Here is a 22,956-nt window from a genome sequence, read left to right as displayed (position 1 = left end):
TTCAGTTCCATAGTTTAACTATGCACTGTGTGAAGAAGTACAGATGTACCTTGGAAGCTGAATGGAATCCGTTCCAGAAGTCTGTTTGACTTTCAAAACATTTGCCTTCCAAGGCGCGGCTTCTGATTGGCTGCAGGAGCTTCCTGCAGCCAGCTGGAAGCCACAAAAGTGCCACTGGACGTTCGGCTTCCAAAAGAACATTCACAAACTGGAACACTCACTTCTAGAGAGGAGTAGCCTTAGGAAGTGGTGAGAAGGCGTGGGCCATCAGTCCTCACAACTGCCTTGTTGGAGCAGGAGCTGCTGGGAGGAGCTGCTGGGATCACTAGGCTTGTGCTGTTTTGCCCCCCCCCCTTGCTGATCTTTAAAGCCCTAAACGGCCTCGGTCCAATATACCCGAAGGAGCATCTCCACCCCCATCATTCTGCCTGGATACTGAGGTCCAGCGCTGAGGGCCTTCTGGCGGTTCTCTCCCTGCAAGAAGCCAAGTTACAGGGAACCAGGCAGAGGGCCTTCCCAGTTGTGGCACCCACCCTGTGAAAGGCCCTCCCACCAGATGTCAAAGAGAAGAACAACTACCAGACTTTTAGAAGACATATGAAGAAAGCCCTGTTTAGGGAAGCTTTTAATGTTTGGTGTATTTTAATATTTTGTTGGAACCCGCCCAGAGTGGCTGGGGAAGCCCAGCTAGATGGGTGGGGTATAAATAAATGATGATGATGATGATTAATTTCTGCACCTTATAGAATAGAATTTTTTGATGGAATATCCTTTTTTGATGGAAAGCCACACAAACTGTCTGCAAACAGTGGAGTACCGTGGGGTGGGTATGGGTAGTGGGCCCTGGGCATATTTTTTTGAGGGGCTGTGGCAAGGTGCCCCCACAACAGGCTTCCTCATCGGAGGCTGGCTCTGGCGTGTGAGGGAGCTGTGGAGACAGCTTCCTTGCGTGACGGCCCAATGCCACCCGCCACAGCTCCACTCCCAGGTCAAGCCTGACCCGGGGCGGGAGAGAGGCGAATCGGTGGCATATTCACCACCCCTGCCAAGGCAACTTTCTCTCACCCAGCTGCAGCTCCAACCCCAGGCCAACCATGACCTGGGGGGACACAGCAGGCTCCCTCCATGCCACGCCCCCCACTGCTTATACACAGTCCTCCAAATGTAGCATTTCAGACTTCCACAGTATCTCAGGCTGTGCCCATGTTCTAGGAATGGAAGAGTGGTTTCTCCTTCCAGACCATGTGCCAGGACTTACATAGACACCTGAGCTCCAGCACCAACTTTTTTCCAAAAGTTATGCACTGCTTTGTCTATATACCTCTGGAGCACATCTGGATCTGTCCTGACCAAACCTATGTACACCTACCTAGGAGTAAGTATCATTGAACTCAGTGGGACTTACTCCTGAGTAGTCATGTATAGCACTGGTAAACTATTCTTCTTAGGGAGGTTTCACCCCTTAGGGATGGGTGAATCTGCCAATTTCAGGTTCTCACACTGAAGTTCAGTTCTAAATATTTCCACGAGTTGGAAATGGCTTTTAAAGTCTTCATTAAAATTCGCCAGCATTTTGAGGCAAATACCTTCTAATGCACAGGTGCTTGTATGTAATTTTCCTTAATACCCAACTTTTTGAGAAGTAGTTTACCCTAATAATTTGTGTTTCTCTGATATTGTTTTTGCAAATGGATGCATTTTTATGGACACTTTGCCCCAGTGTATGCATTCTTCTATCCACCATTTGAATGGAGAACTGCATTGCAAAATTCAAAATTCAGAAAAGTGTAAATTTTGAGGCTTTTGTGTTTCATTCCAGAAAGTGCAAATTAGGTAGGTTTACCTTTCGCTGTAGTGATGTAGGGAAGTGAGAGCTGGACCATAAAGAAGGCTGATCACTGAAGAATGGATGCTTTTGGATTCTGGTGCTGGAGGAGACTCTTGAGAGTCCCATGGACTGCAAGAAGATCAAAGCTATCCATTCTGAAGGATATCAGCCCTGAGCGCTCACTGGAAGGACAGATTGTGAAGCCGAGACTGCAATAAAAGACTCCCTGGAAAAGACCCTGATGTTGGGAAAGATGGAGGGCACAAGAAGGGGATGACAGAGGACGAGATGGTTGGACAGTGTTCTTGAAACTACCAACTTGAGTTTGATCAAACTGCGGGAGTCAGTGGAAGACAGGAGTGCCTGGTGTGCTCTGGTTCATGGGGTCACGAAGAGTGGGACATGACTAAATGACTAAACAACAACAACAACCTTTTCCTGTGAACTGAATCTAACGTCTCCCCCACCCACAGCTAATCCCCTATGCAATTTTTCTCCTAGGTTTTTTATTATATTTCTTAACAACAACAACAACATTCTCTGCTCCTGTATATAGCAGCTTTTATGCAACTTTGCTTTTATTTCTGAGTTATGCTGATGTCACTTAAACTGTTCTTCTGCACTGTGGTGCTTTGAACATTTAAATGTTTTTGCTTTAACCCTTTGCATTGTGATTTTAACTATTTCAGTCCTCACCCCCTCCCACCTACTCACTATCCAGGGGAGGGGAGTCATTCAGAAATATAAAGAATGGATATTTTGGATGCATGGGGTTAGGCAGAGCATAAGAACTTGAGGGGTAGTGGGGTTATGCCAAAGGTTTTGAAGAGAGCCTGGCAAGAATCTGGAGAGGGGACAACCTGCAGGTGTTTGAGTAGGGAGTCCCAGGTATAAGTGTTAGCCAGAAAGAAAAGACGGGATCTTTGAGGGTGGCTGAAGAACTTCAGATAGTGTGTGTCAGGATTATTTAGTAGTAATGCGATGGAACCCCACCGGGATGGAACCCCCCTTACTCCGCCAGTGCTTTAGCTGAGATTCCTGCATTGCAGACCCTTGGGGTCCCTTCCATCCTACAATTCTATGATTGCATTTGCAAGAATAGGGCAGAGCCTGAGAATACACATTTCAGGTGCCAAAGACCAAGGCAAAGAGGCATTTCTTTAGCATTTACCAAAAGCTGCACATGGGTGGCGCTGTGGTCTAAACCACAGAGCCTAGGGCTTGCCAATAAGAAGGTCGGTGGTTCAAATCCCCACGAAGGGGTGAGCTCCCGTTGCTCGGTCCCTGCTCCTGCAAACCTAGCAGTTCAAAAGCATCTCAAAGTGCAAGTAGATAAATAGGTACCGCTCTAGTGGGAAGGTAAACAGCGTTTCCGTGTGCTGCTCTGGTTCGCCAGAAGCGGCTTAGTCATGCTGGCCACATGACCCGGAAGCTGTACGCCGGCTCCCTCAGCCAATAAAACAAGTTGAGCGCCGCAACCCCAGAGTCGGCCATGACTGGACCGAATGGTCAGGGGTCCCTTTACCTTTACCTAAAAGCTGCACAATGAAGAAGCCAGACAAACCTCTGCAGAGAGGGAACCCCACAACTTAGTGATGGAGTTATACATGCAGTTTCTCATATCTGACTCTATGTGAGCTTTGCACCTCTTGTGTCAAGAACCTGATTCTGTTCCCCAAGGTGCCTATTTACCCTCAAGCTCCTCCACAAAGCAATCTCCTTTGTGCTTTAATCACCCATGCCCACCCCGCACTGCAGAAGTGAGCCTGGTTCTCTTGACGGTGAGCTCCCAGCTGTGGGTCGTTGCAATGTCGTAATATTTGTGATCAGGCACGCCCGTTGGTGAAATATTGTACTTGAATGATGTTCTTGAATGTTTGGCTAAGTGCAGTGATTAGTAATGCCTTTTGACTGTCTCCTTCCCTCCCTCCCTTTCTCTCTCTCCGCCTTTTGCATATTGATTGTCTTGGAAACTGAAGGGTACTTATTCGTTCAAGAGCCTGAATTCTCTCTGAGCTTGCAGGTGCTTTTCGTTGGGTCTGGCTTGCTGCACAATTGACACTTGCCTTAGCTGACTTATGAGCCCTGATCCAGACAACCTACTTCACGTGCACCCATGGGGGTCCCAGGGATGGGAGGCCAGCACAGCCAGGGGTCAGTCAGGGTTGATGCGATTTGTATTTCATTTTGCCCTACTCCTTCCTCTCCATTGCAGTCCATTATTGTTCCTCATTAGGAACACAGGGACTTCCCTTACATTGTGTTAGTCCATTGGTCCATCTAGCTAAAATCAAGATGGCAGGTTGCATCTTCAAAAACTGCATCAATTTTTTTCAAATTCAGTGTGAAATCAAGAAGTTGTTTTTTATCTATGTTTGCTTGTAACACTTTTTTAAACCCCGTCTGAATGGCTCTGTTACAAATAAGGCCCTGGAAGGTCTGTTGCTATGTGTTCCCTATCTCATGTTCCCATTTGATTTCACATTTCACTTGCAGGCGCATCTTGTGTCCTTGTGTCCTTTATGTAAGAAGTACCACAAAGCATAAAATACCATGTAGAAAGATTGAACTGAGCAACAAAGTCACCTAGCAATTACGAAATGCACTTGGAAGGTCTCTTGACTTTAAACTCTGTTTGCATGGGAAGTTGTCAGCAAAACAAAACATCCTCAAGTGACGGGCTGAGAGAGACAAACTTTCAAGTGGCTTTTCCCACGGGGACCCACTACCTGTGGCATAGCCCACCTGCAGCGATGTGCCGTTGTTGTGATTCTTGCATGCGCACACGCAGCTCCTCTTTCTGAGGTGGTCCCCAACATTCTCCTTTTCTCTGCTTTTCACAGAGTCCCCACCAGAGAGGACAGGGCAGCGGCGTGGTCTGCCCAGCGGGGGGGCAGAGAAGAACCCCAGCATGGAGCCGGCTGCCACAACGCCGTTTCGTGTCACCGTAAGTCCCCCTGTCTCTGTCTGTCTGTCTGTTTCCCAGCCCAAGCTGTGTTTCCTTGCCAGAAGGTGGGGTTCTTTCTACTCTACAGTAATGTGGCTCGTTTGTAAGCTCTTGTTCGTATTCACATGAGGGGTCTTAGTCTGGAAACTTTTTAGAGGAACAAAACAAACTAGGAGATGCAGACCAGCAAGGATTGTAGAGGAGCAGCCTGGAGGTATTTCCACCTGGGCACAGACCTCTGCAACAGTAGGGATCTTTGGGTGGATTTGTGTCAGTTGTGCGTGCAGGAGCCAGATCCTGTGACCAATAGGACTCTGCAGGTCTGGGGCCTTCCTAAGCTTGTTCTGAAGCGGCAAGGCGCGGCCACACAGATGAGGCTGATTGGTAACTCAGAGAACCTGGTGGCAAGAGCTGGGAAGGGATATAAGGTCAGCATTTTATCTTCGGCTCTTTGCCACAGCAACACGTTCCCTGCCTTGCTGCGTTTGGTTCCTTGACTCCTTGCTTCATGATCCTCGGACCCTTGACTTCGTGACTCCTTGCTTCCTGACCCTCAGACTCTTGGCTTCTTGACTCCCGGCTCTGACCCTTGAACTCTTGGCTTCCTGACTCCTGCCTTCTGGAGTCCCGTTCCTGCTCCCACCCCGCCATCTTGCCCCCGGTCCCGATGTCTCCAGCCGGGACTATGATCACCCGTGAACCAGAACATGACAATTTGTCTGAATTCTGCTTAACTCCATGCAGCACTGACTTTGGTGCTCCTTCAGGGCTGTGGTGCCATAGAAAGCTGCCTTAGATCGTTGGCCCATCATTGGTGTTACTGCCTGGCAGCATGTTCTGGATCTCGCTGCAGGATGAACTCAAAACTCGCAACAGGGTTTCTTCCAATATTTTCAATGCCCAAATGGTTGTTGTGGCAAATAGGCAAAGTAAAGATCAAAGGTGCAACAGGTGCTCTGCACAGCTGACCGAGCTAAGACGCTGGTTCCACAGGTGGCACAAACTCTTGAGTCCCCTTATAAAGGAAGTGGGTGGGCACAACTTCAGTATGGCAAGAATGTTGGACTGGGCAAGCAAACAGGGAGTCCTTCTGGAGGGCTGGACCCAGCTGCCTATGTCTGCCAGCACTGGCATCTCTGTGACATGGGCAATGGAGGAGGCATCGGTGGCAGCTCAAAAGTAGACTGGGAGATGGATTCTGTTTGCAAGGCAGGCTCTGGCAGTACCAGGGCGGTGCCAGAACTGGAGGTGAGGCTGGCATGGGATCAGGGGGTGAAGCGGGCACATAGTGTCTGGGTGACGTGAGAGGGAACAGAGCAGAGTGCCAAGCTGATACGCTGCCCTCCCTGGAATCTGATACCTCATCCCAACTTCCCCCGAGGGCCCCTTTTCACTCAAGGCTCATTTATTATTTATTATCATCATTTGTTTACTGCATTTATATCCCACCCTTTCTCCAAAGAGCTCAAGGTGGCATCCATGGTTGGTTCTCACCCTCCTCATTTACCGTATTTTTCTCTCTATAAGACGCACTTTCCCCCTCCTAAAAAGTAAGGGGAAATGTGTGTGTGTGTGTTATGGAGCAAGTGCAGGCTGCACAGCTATCCCAGAAGCCAGGAGAGCAAGAGGGATCAGTGTGGGAGGAACGCTCCCCCTGCCCTGAAGAGGCTTGGCACGGCTATCCCAGAAGCCAGAACAGCAAGAGCGATCGCTGCTTTCGCTGCGCAGCAATCCTTCTTGCTGTTCTGACTTCGCTTCGCTGGAGAGGCGCTGCGCAGAGAGGGAGAGAATATTTCTTGTTCTTCTCCTCTAAAACTAGGTGCGTCTTATGGTTGGGTGCATCTTATAGAGCGAAAAATACAGTAAACCCTACAACAACCTTGCAAGGTAAGTTAGGCTGAGAGGCAGCAGCTGGTCCAAGGCCGCCCAGTGAGCTCCATGTCAGAGTGGGGATTTCAATACTGGTCTATCGAGTCACAGTCTCTATAACAGCAACAGCCACAACAACAACAACAACAACAATTTATTATTTATACCCCGCCCATCTGGCCAGGCCCCCCCAGCCACTCTGGGCTGCTTCCAACAGAATATTAAAACACAATAGTCTATTAAACATTAAAAGCTTCCCTAAACAGGGCTGCCTTCAGATGTCTTCTAAAAGTCTGGCAGTTGTTCTTCTTTTTGACATCTGATGGGAGGGTGTTCCACAGGGTGGGTGCCACTACCGAGAAGGCCCTCTGCCTGGTTCCCTGTAACTTCGCTTCCCACAGGGAGGGAACTGCCAGAAGGCCCTCGGCGCTGGACCTCAGTGTCTGGGCTGAACGATGGAGGTGGAGATGCTCCATCAGGTATACTGGACTGAGGCCGTTTAGAGCTTTAAAGGTCAGCCCCAACACTTTGAATTGTGCTTGGAAACGTACTGGGAGCCAGTGTAGGTCTTTCAAGACTTGGTTCTCAACCCATCTCAAGCTGCTAAGGTTCTTCCCCTAGGTTGTCAACTGGTAACTCTTCCCAGCCCTCGCCCTGGTCTGACATCTCATTGGGACTCATGACGCGATGGCTCTTCAGATTTTCATAAAAGGGGACTTTCCCACCTCACCTGGAGATGCAAGAGAGGATAGAACATCTGCATGCAAAGCAAGTGTTCTGCCACTGAGCTTTGTCCCTTTCCTGGCACAACCAAAAAGCCTTGAGAAAAACCTTAGGTGGAAGAGCAGACTGGGTTCTAACACAGCTGTTTCCTTAGCTTGCAGTTCTGTGCCTCAGGGGTGCCTCCTTGGTTGCAATACCAGCCTTCCTGATCCACCAGTCAGCTGCTCCCCAAGAGCCAATCCCAGCACAACAGGCTCTACAAAGCCTTAGCCTCAGAGCAAGCATTTCATGCTTTGAGGACACCTCATAAGAAAGTAAGAAGAACCCTGCTGGATCAGGCCAGTGGACCATCTAGCCCAGGACCCTCTTCTCAAAATGGCCAAATAGATGCCTGTGGGAAACCAGCGAGCAGGATTCTAGCACATGAGAAACACTCTCCCCTCTTGTGGTTTCTAGCAACCAGTGTTCAGAAGCATTGCGGTCATCATGAGTAGTACCTATTGACAGCCTTCTCTTCCATTAATTTCTCTAATGCTCTTTTAAAGCTATCCAAGTTACGGTAATAGCCATCACTGTCTCCTGTGGGAGGGAGTTCCATAGGACTTCCTTTTATTTGTCTTGAATCTTCCAACATTCAGCTTCATCAGATGCCCACGGCTTCTAGTGTTACGATAGAGAAAGGAAAACTTCTCTATTCACTTTCTCCATTACCGTGAATAATAATAATAATAATAATAATAATAATAATAATAATAATAATAATAATTTATTTATACCCCGCCCATCTGGCTGAGTCTCCCCAGCCACTCTAGGCGGCTCCCAATCAAATGTTAAAAACAATACAGCATTATATATTAAAAACTTCCCTAGTTTTTAATATTTCAGATGTCTTTTAAAGATAGGATAACTGCTTATGTCCTTCACATCTGAAGGGAGGGTGTTCCACAGGGCAGGCGCCACTACCGAGAAGGCCCTCTGCCTGGTTCCCTGTAACTTGGCTTCTCACAGGGAGGGAACCGCCAGAAGGCCCTCGGTGATGGACCTCAGTGTCCGGGCAGAACAATGGGGGTGGAGATGCTCATTCAGGCCAAGGCCGTTTAGGGCTTTAAAGGTCAGCACCAACACTTTGAATTGTGCTCAGAAATGTACTGGGAGCCAGTGTAGGTCTTTCAAGACCGGTGTTATGTGGTCCCGGCGGCCACTCCCAGTCACCGGTCTAGCTGCCACATTCTGGATTAATTGCAGTTTCCGGGTCACCTTAAAAGGTAGCCCCACGTAGAGCGCATTGCAGTAGTCCAAGTGGGAGATAACTAGAGCATGCACCACTCTGGCGAGACAGTCTGCGGGCAGGGAGGGTCTCAGCCTGCGTACCAGGTGGAGCTGGTAGACATAATTTTACAAACTTCCACCGTATCTCCTCTTGCCATTTCTCTAAACTAAAAAGTCCCAAACACCACAACCTTTCTCCATAGGGGACTCGCTGCATGACCTCAATCATTCTGCAGGCTCTTTTCTGAAACTTTTCCAACTCTTTCTTAAGTGCCTGCTTCCTGTCCCCAGTTGCCATCTTGGATTTTCATCCCTGGACCTGTGGTCCTTGGACTACAACTCCCATGTTCCCTAACCAGGCTGGCTCCCGGGAGTACAACAACACCTGCAGTGACATAGATCCCCTTCATTGACAGCCTAGAGCCTTCCCAAAGCCAGGCACCATTGTCCCCGTTTTTGAGTATCCTGTTTCCAGTGAAGGACAGCTCTGGGCAGTCAGGGATCTTATATAACCGTACAATCCACTCTTCATACAAGTGGATTCTTGCTTCTGGCATTCCAAGTCAGGCTCAGCATTTAGATGGTTGCCCTGAGCATCCTCTTCAACAGGCACTGATATTTCAACCTTTTTTTGAATTTGTCAAGATAAGTGTGTGTCACTGGCGCAAACGGAAGAAGGTGTCATGGTGTATAATTCTGTGTATGGGTCTGTTCTGTCAATATAAATTCTTGCTTCTGCTCTCAGATTTCCTTTTTGATTGCATATGGCACGCTGAGTTGGACGGAGGGCGTAGGGTGTAGGGCGCTGATCCCAGCCTGATGCCTTCCAGAGCCTGTTGGGATTACAACTCCCTTCATCCCTTATACACCCAGGAGGAAGGGTTGGAAGCACCTGTCAGTTTTATTTTTCTCCCTTTCTCCCTTTCTCAACCTTAAATTCAGTTCTCTAGATTTCTACAGCCATTTGCAAAGAATAAAAAAATAAAACTGAAAATTCACACAGCAGTTTGGGGTGAATTTCTCCTAATAAGCACATTTTTGGATTTAGTTTTGACTAATGTGCACATTTTTGCAACGAAGTTTTCCATTCTTCAGAGAGAGAGAATGTGAACTTTATTATTTATTTATTTTTCTTGAAAAGGGGACAAACGTGCAACAGATCACCCCCTGTTACAACACACAATTCTTATGCCATGAGATAACAGACAACTCCTGTGTTGAGTATCTTTTGTTTCTGCTTTTTGCCCTCATGCAAGTAGAAATGTAGCCATCAGGAAAGCCAGTGAAGCAGAAATGAGCAGAGCATTACAAAGCTTACTTCCTGTGCTTATTAAGACGTTAGGTGGCTTTCAGAAGTCATAAGACTGCCAATTCACCCAAACATCCCCCCCTCCATTATATTATATTATTATTATTAATAATAATAATAATATAATTCATTTATATGTTATTTTCACTAAGACTGTCCTTCTTATGCATACTTTCCCCTTGTATAGCCATCTTTTTTTTTTTTTTTTGAAGCACCAGTTGGTCAGAGAACTGCATTGCAAAATATGGATCAGCGCAGATCTTGAAGAATGGCTATGTCTTGGTCCTCATATTGCTTCAGAAAGTGCAAATCAGCTGTAGTTGTAGACTTTCAAGTACAGACCTTCAAGTACAGTGGTACCTCGGGTTAAGTACTTAATTCGTTCTGGAGGTCCGTTCTTAACCTGAAACTGTTCTTAACCTGAGGTACCACTTTAGCTAATGGGGCCTCCTGCTGCCACTGTGCCACCACCACACGATTTCTGTTCTCATCCTGAAGCAAACCCGAGGTATTATTTCTGGGTTAGCAGAGTCTGTAACCTGAAGTATCTGTAACCTGAAGCGTCTGTAACACGAGGTACCACTGTACACTCCCAAACCAGCCATGGCCCTGACTTTGAAGGGTAGGGCAACACAACAGGAACCAGTCTCGTCAGGTGAAGAGGAGGGCAAGGGAGGATGGTTCCAGATTGGGCCTCTTTCCAGAATGTTCTCTATGCTGATTCAGGCTCATCTCTGCTTTGGGGAGGGGAATAAAAAAATAAATAAATCTGAAGGCTGCATCAGAACAGGCCTCTTCCCTTGGCCCCTCCCAGCCCTTTCTCTTTTCTGCAGTAGTGAGTTTTTGCGGCCTTCTGCTTGAAGAAATAATCCGTAACGGATTGCCCAGAGGAAGATTTAATAAGAGAAGACAGCATTTGTCTTTGGCGAGGGAGGCTTGGTCCAGCTGTTATTTCCCTTTAGTCTCAAGAGAGCTGCTTCTCTTAAGAGGAGACGCCTTTGCTATTTGTGCAAGCTCTGGAGCAGCCTGGATTCTGGCAAATATTAGGCTGGTGGGGGTGGGAGCGAACCTCCTCTCATTAACGAGGAAAGGGACATTGATCATCACTCTGCTCCCCTGTCCTGCTGGGAATAGCAAATCACAGGGAAAATTTATCGTTAAATAGAATTGCTATTCTTCTGCGGGCAATGGAGAACTCATCTGGAGGAAATAGAGCTTCATGGTTTTGGAGTTGGCCTGTTTTAAAGGCCTAGAACTACCTCCTTCAAGGGCTGAGATAGACCTCAATCAGACTTTTCAGGCTGGTCAACTAGGTATGTTGACATTTTACTGCTCTCTGACTCTTAAAACTGACATTTTGTAGCCTGCCCTTCCTAAGAAATACTGCTGGATCAGGCCAGTGGCCCACCTAGTCCAGCACTCTGTTCTCACAGTGGCCAACCAGGCATCCCCAAGAGAAACTGGCAAGAAGGACCTGAGCACTAGACCGTTCTGCTCTCCTGTGGTTGCCACAAACTGGTATTCAGAAGCATTCCTGCCTCTGTCTGTGGAGGCAGAACATAGCCATCCTGGCTAATAATAATAATAATAATAATAATAATAATTTATTATTTGTACCCTGCCCATCTGGCTGGGCTTCCCCAGCCACTCTGGGTGGCTTCCAACAAGGATTAAAAATACATCAAAATGTCACACATTAAAAACTTCCCTGAACAGGGCTGCCTTCAGATGTCTTCTAAATGTCAGGTAGTTGTTTATCGCTTTGACATCTGATGGGGGGGCGTTCCACAGGGTGGGTGCCACTACCGAGAAGGCCCTCTGCCTAGTTCCCTGTAGCTTTGCTTCTTGCAATGAGGGAACCGCCAGAAGGCCCTCGGAGCTGGACCTCAGTGTCCGGGCTGAACGGTGGAGGTGGAGACGCTCCTTCAGGTATACTGGACTGAGGCCAGTTTGGGGCTTTAAAGGTATCCAACAATTTGAATTGTGCTCGGAAACGTACTGGGAGCCAATGTAGGTATTTCAAGACCGGTGTTATGTGGTCTCGGCGGCTGCCCCCAGTCACCAGTCTAGCTGCCGCATTCTGGATTAGTTGTAGTTTCTGGATCATCTTCAAAAGTAGCCCCATGGAGAGTGCATTGCAGTAGTCCAAGCGGGAGATAACTAGAGCATGCACCACTCTGGTGAGACAGTCCACGGGATGGGAGGGTCTCATCCTGCATACCAGATGGAGCTGGTAGACAGCTGCCCTGGACACAGAATTGACCTGCGCCTCCATGGACAGCTGTGAGTCCAAAATGACTCCCAGGCTGTGCACCTGCTCCTTCAGAGGCACAGTTACACCATTCAGGACCAGGGAGTCCCCCACACTTGCCTGCCCCCTGTCCCCCCAAAACAGTACTTCTATCTTGTCAGGATTCAACCTCAATCCATTAGCCGCCATCCATCCTCCAACTGCCTCCAGGCACTCACACAGGCCCTTCACCACCTTCACTGGTTCTGATTTGAAAGAGAGGTAGCCATCAATAGCCCTCCCCTCCTCCAAGAATTTGTCTAATCCTCTTCTAAAGCCATCTAGGTTGGGGGTCATCACTGCCTCCTGTGGGAGAGAGCTCCATAGTTTAATTATGTGCTGCAGGAAGAATTTTTTCTTAAAAGAAGAGTCTGCATACCTGGAGATTATTTTAGCTTTACAATACTTCTGCAAGATATTTGAGGATGAATGTGTTTGAGTTTCAGGCTATCAAGCTGAGGTTCATGAGTGGCTGTAGCTTTCTCTGCAGAGTTTTACAGGTCCTGATTGGGAGGCAATTCCTACCCACTTACATTTCTCAGAGGTCTTTTTGGATAGTGGGATTGCCTTAAACCGAGTCAGACTATTGATCCATCAGATGTTAACATGCAGCTTGCCTGGCATCCATTAACTTAGAAACTTCTGCATGCGGGTCATAATCTCTAACGCCAAGATATGGATTGATTCCCGAAGATAAGATTACATCAAGCTGCCTTCTTCCAGGGCAAACCACATCTCTATCTCATCGGATAGTATTGACCAGCAATGATGTGGAGGGGAACACAACTTCAGCTGTGTTTGCAGAGCAAGAGTAGTGAGGACTAAGGTAGTGAGCAGAACTGCTCCTCTGGTCTGGCACGTGAATGAGGTGACAGGGAGACTTTCAAGTTTGTTTGTGACAGATTTGCTCAGAGAAGATGAAGAAAACTACGCAGATGCTTTTTTCCTTTTCTTTGTTCTTATTTCATGCTAGCAGTTTAAATGGGCAACACTTGTTTGCAAGATTGTTTGCATTTTCAGTTGAAGCTAAAGGCTGACGTGTGTATTATTTTTATTGTTCAAAGTGTTTCTCCAAGTTGAACCTATATGTCTGTAAGTCAGCATTCAGCACCCCTGAGTTTAATGGAGCTGATTTCCAAGAAACTGTGGGGGCTGTAATGATGAACTCCTGCACTTTAAAATTTACCCCCCACACCACTGTTACCTACTCTGGCTGGCACCCACCTCCCATCAACTTCTAACCTATCCATATAGCCAGAGATACCGGTGTAATAAACGAAAATCTGCCCTTATTCCCTTGTGGGGGACACAAGAGCCCTTATAGAGTCCTTTTGTAGGTTCTCCATCGGTCGGAGAAAATAACAGAGGCCAACCAGAGAATATTGAGAAGCAAAGCAGCTAGCAAGCCTGATCTTTATTAAAGCTCTTGCAACAGGGTGCTCCCCTCACCCGCAGGAAAGGAGGAGGACCCAGAACCAAGGTGTGCCTGCCCTTATAGAGACATTTTAAATTGCCTTCCCTGGATCTCAAGACTACCCCTCAATACATCATACATAGACCACAGAAGGGGTGTAACCAAAGACCACCCCCCCCAGATACATCATACCTACATCACGGAAAAGGTGGTCTACAACAGAAATTTGAATGTTGTTATTTTCCTGTCTGCCAGATTATCTGATAATGCCTTATGTGATTGCCTTTCCTAGCAGTCTGGCCATTCCTTTGAGATGGTGATTTCCCAATTCCTGAGACAATGGGAAGGTTCCCTCACCCCCTCCCTCCTTGCAGAGAAAACATTTGGTCAGTCTGGGAGTCAAAATCATTTCAGGACAGTCTTCCTGCGCTGCTCGAGACATGTGGTTTATATATTCATGTACATGTTTGCTTGGTACATTTATGAACATTTATTACTTATGGGGACGCGGGTGGCGCTGTGGGTAAAACCTCAGCGCCTAGGACTTGCCGATCGCTTGGTCGGCGGTTCGAATCCCCGCGGTGGGGTGCGCTTCTGTCGTTCGGTCCCAGCACCTGCCAACCTAGCAGTTTGAAAGCACCCCTCGGTGCAAGTAGATAAATAGGGACCGCTTACCAGTGGGAAGGTAAACGGCGTTCCGTGTGCTGCGCTGGCTTGCCAGATGCAGCTTGTCACGCTGGCCACGTGACCCGAAAGTGTCTGCAGACAGCGCTGGCTCCCAGCCTATAGAGTGAGATGAGCGCACAACCCTAGAGTCTGTCAAGACTGGCCCGTATGGGCAGGGGTACCTTTACCTTATTACATATCTAAGGGACGCGGGTGGCACTGTGGGTTAAACCACATAGCCTAGGACTTGCCAATCAGAAGGTCAGCAGTTCGAATCCCCGTGATGGGGTGGGCTCCCATTGCTCGGTCCCTGCTCCTGCCAACCTAGCAGTTCGAAAGCACGAAGTGCAAGTAGATAAGTAGGTACCGCTCTGGCAGGAAGGTAAACGCCGTTTCCGTGCACTGCTCTGGTTCGCCAGAAGCAGCTTAGTCATGCTGGCCACATGACCCAGAAAGCTGTCTGCGGACAAATGCCGGCTCCCTCGGCCAGTAAAGCGAGATGAGTGCTGCATTCACAGAGTTGTCCGCGACTGGACCTAATGGTCAGGGGTCCCTTTACCTTTAAAAATAGAAAATAAATAAAAAATAAGATAGCTGCTTATTTCCTTGACATCTAACGAAAACGCGTTCCACAGGGCGGGACCTACACCTTCACACCTGTCTCTCTCATCCTCCTACCCCTTGCTTTTTGGCTGAGCTGCTTCACCTTGGATCACGGTTTCCATGTTAGCTGAGCCCTTCTGTCACCTGGGAAGGCCAAACAGATTAAGCCCCAATCCCTCCAGCCGGTGTTTAGGGAGGAACACAACAGAGTGGCTTTGAAGTGAAGGTTTGTTTAGGGAACATCATAATGCAAGAAGAAGAACTGATTGTCCGATACAGTTTGTTTATCTCGCATAGCCTTTACCAGCGTGATGCTCATCAGCAAAGCATAAGGCTGGCAAGGTCAGTCCTTGTTAATCCAAGCAGATGAAGCCGATGACGCTTATGAAGGTGGGAAGAGCCATTAGCTGGATCAGGCCAATGAGCTATCTAGTCCTGTTCTCACAGTGGCTGACTGGATGCTTGTGGGAAACCAGTAAGCAGGATCCTTGCACAAGAGCAGGTCTCCTCTCCTGTGTTTTCCTGCATCTGGTATTCAGAAGCCTCACTGCCTCTTGACCATGGAGGCACAGCCCAGTAACTGTGGCTCCTCTCCTCCTCCTCCATGGGTTTGTCCAAACCTCCATCAAGGCTCTCCAAATTGGTGGCCATCATTGCCTCCTGTTGGGACGCTGGTGGCGCCGTGGGTTAAACCACATAGCCTAGGACTTGCCAATCAGAAGGTCGGCAGTTCGAATCCCCGCGATGGGGTGAGCTCGGTCCTTGCTCCTGCCAACCTAGCAGTTCGAAAGCACGAAGTGCAAGTAGATAAATAGGTACCGCTCTGGCGGGAAGGTAAACGGCGTTTCCGTGTGCTGCTCTGGTTCGCCAGAAGCGGCTTAGTCATGCTGGCCACATGACCCGGAAGCTGTACGCCGGCTCCCTCGGCCAGTAAACGAGATGAGCGGTGCAACCCCCGAGTCCTCTGCAACTGGTCAGGGGTCCCTTTACCTTTACCTTTAAGACCTTAAAATTCTTATAACACTATAATGACGAACTCCTGCACTTTAAAATTTATCCCCACACCACTGTTACCTACTCTAGCTGGCTCCCACCTCCCATCAACTCCTAACCAATCCTTCTAGCCAGAGACACCGGGAACTGAACTGATGATCTCCAATGGCAGCGCATACACACACACCTTAGATTCTTCTTGACTATCTTTATACACAAAGTGAATCCAAGTTACCTTCCAGTCACTGAGGCATTTTTTTCCTTTCCCTCCTCTCTTCCCCCCAATTTCACTCATAAGCCACCTCCTCTTTGCTCCCCAAAATTAGTTTTTCTGGGACCTTCCCATGAGATCCTGCTCTGCTCTATATTTGTTGTTGTTTAGTCGTGTCCGACTCTTCGTGACCCCCTGGACCAGAGCACGCCAGGCACTCCTGTCTTCCACTGCCTCCCCCAGTTTGGTCAAACTCATGCTGGTAGCTTCGAGAACACTGTCCAACCATCTCGTCCTCTGTCGTCCCCTTCTCCTTGTGCCCTCCATCTTTCCCAACATCAGGGTCTTTTCCAGGGAGTCTTCTCTTCTCATGAGGTGGCCAAAGTCTTGGAGCCTCAGCTTCAGGATCTGTCCTTCCAGTGAGCACTCAGGGCTGATTTCCTTCAGAATGGATGCGTTTGATCTTCTTGCAGTCCATGGGACTCTCAAGAGTCTTCTCCAGCACCAGAATTCAAAAGCATCCATTCTTTGGCGATCAGCCTTCTTTATGGTCCAGCTCTCACTTCCATACATCACTACTGGGAAAACCATAGCTTTAACTATACGGACCTTTGTCAGCAAGGTGATGTCTCTGTTTTTTATATTTATCCTCCCCTGAATCTACCTACCTAGCAATGATGGTCCCAACTCACGTGGCATATTAAGAGGTGGCTTTTAAAGCAATTTTATCATCATATAACATAGACAAATTTTTGCCACTTCGTCTCAAGTCACTACCTCCACCCCCACCGGCAAACAAAACACACTCAAGTAAATTATGTTTTAATAGCCAGGTTTGCCTGGGTGTGCAGCATTGGCCTCATGTGGCTCACAAGGAGAGCTGGAACCCTGTGTCAGCTGGCGCTGCCTCTCCCCACCCCAACCCCTACCCCAGCAGGAGCACCCAATCTTTAATTGAAACCTAATTGTTTACTAAACCACTCAAACCAGAAGAGGAAATTACTATAATTTTGGTCTGTGGATGACTCCCTTCCCCCGCCCTGGCTGCAAAAGAAGGGGAAGAAGTGGGGATTGAATTTTAAGGAGAATAGGAACATTATCCTCAATGATACATAAACAGAAAGCGATTATCATTAAACTGTCAACGGCAACTGGATTTAGATAACGAGTCTTGATGCCAGCAAGAAATTATATGCAAATGGTTTTGGGAGGATTTATCAGTGGGTTCAGTCACTGCTATGTGAAGGGGAAAGGAGTGGCGGTGCTTTTTCTTGGTGAAAGTGGTGAGGCTGGTGGCGTCACCTTTTCGCAAGGTAGCCACGGGTGCGTAGATCTGCTGCTTCTGAATACCCCAGGAGGGGAGAGTGCTCTTTCACTCAGGTGCTGCTTGCGGGTTTCCCATTTGGGGCACCAGGCTGGCCACTGTGAGAACAGGATTCTGGGCTGGATGAGCCAATGGCCTGTTCCAGCCTCAGAACTCTTCTTACATTCTGTTAACGGAGAATTCTGAGGGCTCCATTGGACAAAAAACAAGGACACCAGCCAGGAATACCAGAGCAAAACAGCAGCCAGTAGGCTTGGTCTTTATTGAAGACTGTCGTGACAGGACTCCCACCTGCCACAAGGTGGAACAAGATGGAAGCCCCGAACAAAAGAGCCCCCAAACTTTTATTAGCTGCTAAACCCCATGTTAAAGGTAAAGGGACCGCTGACCATTAGGTCCAGTCGTGACCGACTCTGGGGTTGTGGCGCTCATCTTGCTTTATTGGCCGAGGGAGCCCACGTACAGCTTCCGGGTCATGTGGCCAGCATGACTAAGCCACTTCTGGCGAACCAGAGCAGCGCATAGAAACGCTGTTTACCTTCCCACCAGAGCAGTACCTATTTATCTACTTGCACTTTGATGTGCTTTCGAACTGCTAAATTGGCAGGAGCAGGGACTGAGCAACGGGAGCTCACCCTGTCGCAGGGATTCGAACTGAAGGAATGGGTTTCCAAAACTCAAAAACTGACTGTGCAGGCAGTTTTTAAACTGCACCAAAATTCCCATTTCTCCTTAGCTAAAATGCATAAACTTCAGCCGTTGAGCAAATGCAAAACAAGAACACAGCTCTCTCCCTTATCAGTTTGACGGCAAGACTGGCCTTGACTCTACCAGTAGAACAGACACAGACATGTATCTTATGTTCTGACCACAAATGATGCAGAGACCCAAATCTGGGACTAACGCCAGAGCATGTTCTCGAAAGTAGTGACCTCTTGCTCCAAGATAGGAGTAGGAACAGGAATATCCTTTTATGGTCAGGAGTGCAGGAAGGAAATCCCTTTTAAGGTTAAGAGTGCCAGAGCAGGAACATATGTGATGTCAACCTGTGTACATAGGCTAACGTGGTTGGGCTCTGAGGGGAGGAGGGAGAGGGTGTCTGGAGGATATAAATACTGCATGAAACTTGTCATTTCTTTGGAGTTGCTGTGGACTTGATCACGCAAGTGCCTTCTGCTATCCGGAGAGCAGAATAAACTCTTTCTTTGAACCAACTCGGTGTCATTTTGACTTCCTTCCTCCTGTCCCGGAGCAACGCAGACCCAATCGGTGAACTCCAATAAGGCTACAGAACCGCCACCCTTCTGATCGGCAAGTCCTAGGCTTTGTGGTTTAACCCACAGTGCCACCTGCATGTGGGGAGCCCCGAACAAAAGAGCCCCCAAACTTTTATTAGCTGTCAATCCCCATGTTACACCCCCCAAACTACATCACTCATACATCATGGTTACATCATGAAAGGGGAGGCCTGGTGGCAGTAATCTGAGCATCCAAGACCCTGCCCCATGGTTCCCCTTGCCCTCCACCAAACATCCATCAAGTGTAACAAAAGAGATATTTACATTTCCCTGTTTCCCAGCCAAGTTAATCACACCCTTTTGTCTTCATCTGGGTTTGTTATTTCAGGAATGGCTACCTGTCTGGCACTCAGGTATCAGGATGCCAGGGATTATCACTCAGGTTTAGGGGCTGCTGAGTAGCTGAGCTCACATGTCTATATGAATTTCTGAAGTTTTCCAGTGAGCAAGTACATAGATACATTGATCAGTGAATTCTTACATTTGGTATTGTGCAGCAAAGGCCCTTTGAATAGGCAGGAAGAAACTGTGATGAAGTGTTTTGTGGGGACAAATCACAAAAGTCGCAAAAGTGATTGTGCTGATCTTGGTAGTGGGCTGCATGTGCACGATATCTTCTGGAGGGGCAACCCACCCAATACATAAATTCCTGCAACAATTCTTATGCTCTCCATTCCCATAAGTGGGGCATCTTTCGTTATCTGAGATCCAGTGTGATCAACAGAGATACGTAGGTCCAGAGTTTTAGTCCCACTCTTTTCTGAGCCCTTCTCAAGGCCACCCCCAAACCCACTCTCCTGTTCTCTTCTGCCTGGCCCCACTTCCTCATCTGCATAACCACAGCCTCTGGTTTCTCAGGTCCTGTCTGCCCTATACATTTAAATCACAGTGATACCACTTTAAACAGGCACGGCTTCTCCCAAAGAATTCTGGGAGCTGGAGTTTGTTAAGGGGGCTGGGAGCTGTTGGGAGACCCCAATTTGCTTCAATTCTCAGAGCTGCAGTTCTCAGAGTTCCCTGTGTAGATGGATTGTTAAACAACTCTTAGGGCCCTCGAATTTATGAGACCACCTCTCCTGGTCTGCCCCACAGAGGCGGGGGGTCCATGAATAACCATAGTTTAGAGGTCCCTAAGGAAGTCAGACTATCCTCCACCAGGGCCAGGGCCTTCTCAGTGATGGCTCTGACCTGGTGGAATGCTCTGTCCCAGGAGACTAGGGCCCTTCAGGATTTGACCTCCTTATGTTGGGCCTGTAAGACAGAGCTATTCCTCCTGGCCTTTAATTTGAATTCAGCCTGATCTTTTATTTCCCTTCTCTTCCATCCCCCTTCCATTTTATGAAGATTACCCGCTCTGGGACCCACAGCTAATTCTCCCCTGGGACTCCTCGCTGGCCCAATTGGGACCAATTCAGCCAGCTAGCCCTGGTGACTATCTAATGCTTATTGGATGGATTTCCCCCAAATTGATTTCTGAACTTTGAATTTTGTGTTATTCATGTTTTTATACTGTATTTTATGCTGCTTCTACAATTAAGTGTTTTAAATTTGTTGTTAGCCGCCCTGAGCCCGGTTTTCTGAACCGGGAAGGGCGAGGTATAATAAAAATTTATTATTATTATTAAAAGAGACAGACCTATCATTCCATATTACCTACACCAGCTAAATCAAGCCTCCATACTCCATGACAGTATACCCTTAAATTCCAGCATCAGAAGTAGACCTGTAGGAGGTCAAACTATTTATATGTATTTATTCATTCATATAGCCTCTGCTATATGCAGTGGGTTTTTCCTGGGGGGGGTGCAGGGGTACGCATACCCCTAAACATTTTGTGAATCTACGTTTGGCCTCATTGAGGGGCAGTGTTTCAATATGAGTAGGAAAATGAGAGTACCCCTAAACATATTTTTTAGAAAAAAAGCACTGCCTATATGAATGAACATACTATATGAAAAGAGCATGCAAAAAAAAGCCCCAGTGAAAACAGATATGAAAGTACCATAAGAATTTCAAAGCAACACAGTAAAATGGCAATAAGATATAAAGCAGAAACTGAGCAGTGCAGTCTAAAAAAAAAATTCCCTAAAATGTAAGCAAAAGCTTGTCTAAACAAACATGCTTTCAGTTTTCCCTCTAACCCAGAGGCTGTTCTGAATTACCTACTGCAGAGAGAAAGGTCTTCTTCCACTTGGTCCTTTTGGGTGAGGGTGCAGGGGGTGGTCCCTAGGACCTTCTGCACACCAAACAGGTATCCTGGCACTGAATTATGATCCCTCCGCAAGCTAGCGCAAAACTTGAGCCAACTAGTTGGCCTCGGATAAATATTGATTGCTATGTGGAATTTCTATAGCGGGGGAAGTTTATCCCAGAGCTTAGAGCTGTGGTTTCATATTCGCCCAGCTGCGTGGCTTTTAAATTTCCACCAATTTTGACAGCCATTTCCCAGCATGCAGCAGCTGCCATCAGCTGGCGTGCCGTTGCAGAGATTTGAGCTTGACAGATCTGAACACTGGACTGTGCTGTGGGAACCCTCTCTGGGTTCATCATGTACTTTGGGCTGGAGACTGCAATGACAGGCTACAGCACTCGGAGCGGTGACCTGTTTTTGCTGAATGGATAGGGCACGGCAGAGTTATGGATCTTTTTCTTTTCACCCTCCCCCCAAGATCTTGTCACTGGGGCTTCTGGCTGTCGAGAAGAGTCCTGCGTGGAAAGAGAAAATGACAGTGGAGTGGATTTTATTGGCAGGGCAAGCTTATGTTGCAAGCAGAGGCATGAAGGAAGGATTTCATTCTCCTCCACCCTTTTTTTCTGCTCTATTTCTCATCTGGGCTGCCGTGTTAGGAAACGGGAAGAGCAGAGACATAATCTCACCTTCCATTTATAGAAAGGAAAGGGCCTTTGAGATGCACAGTGCAAATTGGGAAAATGCTCTTTTAGATACTTTGGGCTGCATGTCCGATTGTCTCCCTAGAGATGGGTGAACCGGTGAAATATAGTTTCTCATTTTTCCACGCATAAAGTCTGTTCTCCACATTGCCATATCATTTTGTAATTCCTTCCCCTGCCAAACCCCCAAAAAAGTCCTCACAAAAAAGTCAGCAGCATCTTGGTAGGAATTTCTTCCAATGTATCCATTTTTAAAAATGCATTTTTGCCCAATGTACATAATTTTGCAAAGCAATTTCCCCCCGATGTGATGCATTTTTGTATAACCGCAACTTGTTCAAAACTGTATCTAATATGTTTTTATGCTGCAACCAGAGCTGGGCCATTAGGGTGAAGGCATGTAATAAATTGATGATGATGATGATGATGATGATGATGATGATGATGATGATACTAATAATACTACTACTAATAAATGCAGACAAATCTGATGATCAGATTAGGAGATTCTCAGCACAGCAGAGTGCATATAAGAACCTCTTAAGAATGAGAAAATGAGAGTAATGCTAATAAATTTTTGAAAGATCTTGGGGAAGCCATTATTTACAAAAATGTCCATGCACACTTTACCACATTTTTTGCAATGCAACAATACTTGGCTGGAGAGTTGCACTGCATTGCAAAATTCAGGGAAGCGCAAATTTCAAATGACAGCTATGTTTCAGTTCATGTATTATTTTCAGAAAGTGCAAATTTGGTAGGTTTCCCCTTTAATGTGAACTGAATTTATTTTTCCCTCCCTTGCTATTCTTCTGTGCTGCACCCTGGATTGGAGGCAGGCGGGTTTCTAAGGAAAGGCAGACTCTAGTTTCCACCTCTAGGGCCTGCTCCTGTGACCTTCCTGGGGGCATACCCAGGTCTCAGATTTGGGCCCTGAAGTCTCAGAATCTGTGATGTTCCTGACCTGATAAATCTCTCCACCTCACACTCCCAAACGCTGCTTTGTATTCAGACACAATTTCAGGGAGGGCCTTGGAAGCACCAGCTCAAGACATTTTGCTACCTGAGGCAAAGGACAAGATTCAACACTGGTAGTTGAATATTAACCCAGTACTGGTGAAACATCTTCCACTGCACTTGAGGGCAACAGCCTGGCATATGTACAGGGCAGGCCACATGCCACACACAGCTCTGGCCACTCCCTGCACCTCAACATCTCCTGAATGAGGCAGGTGCCTCACTTTGCCTCATCGTAGGGCTGGCCGTGGGCCTGGGAGCCTCCTTGGGGAGAGCTTAAGAAGCATCCTCACACTCCAGAGA

The 22,956-nt window shown here is 47.5% G+C and overlaps 1 protein-coding gene across 7 annotated transcripts in view; it reads left to right on the top strand.

The window, feature by feature from the left end:
- Positions 1 to 22,956, top strand: part of DAB2IP (DAB2 interacting protein) — a 305,802-nt gene that overhangs the window by 89,815 nt on the left and 193,031 nt on the right. For all 7 annotated transcript variants that reach the window (XM_081896336.1, XM_081896334.1, XM_081896335.1 and 4 more), the window contains exon 2: positions 4,672 to 4,775. In XM_081896336.1, the coding sequence (XP_081752462.1) occupies positions 4,672 to 4,775 (104 nt within the window). The remainder of the gene's footprint in view (positions 1 to 4,671; positions 4,776 to 22,956) is intronic.

Source organism: Podarcis melisellensis, assembly GCF_964234715.1.
Source record: "Podarcis melisellensis genome assembly, chromosome: Z".
NCBI lineage: Eukaryota > Metazoa > Chordata > Lepidosauria > Squamata > Lacertidae > Podarcis > Podarcis melisellensis.
Note: the sequence above shows the minus strand (reverse complement) of the source record. Positions and strands in the feature narration are given on the sequence as shown.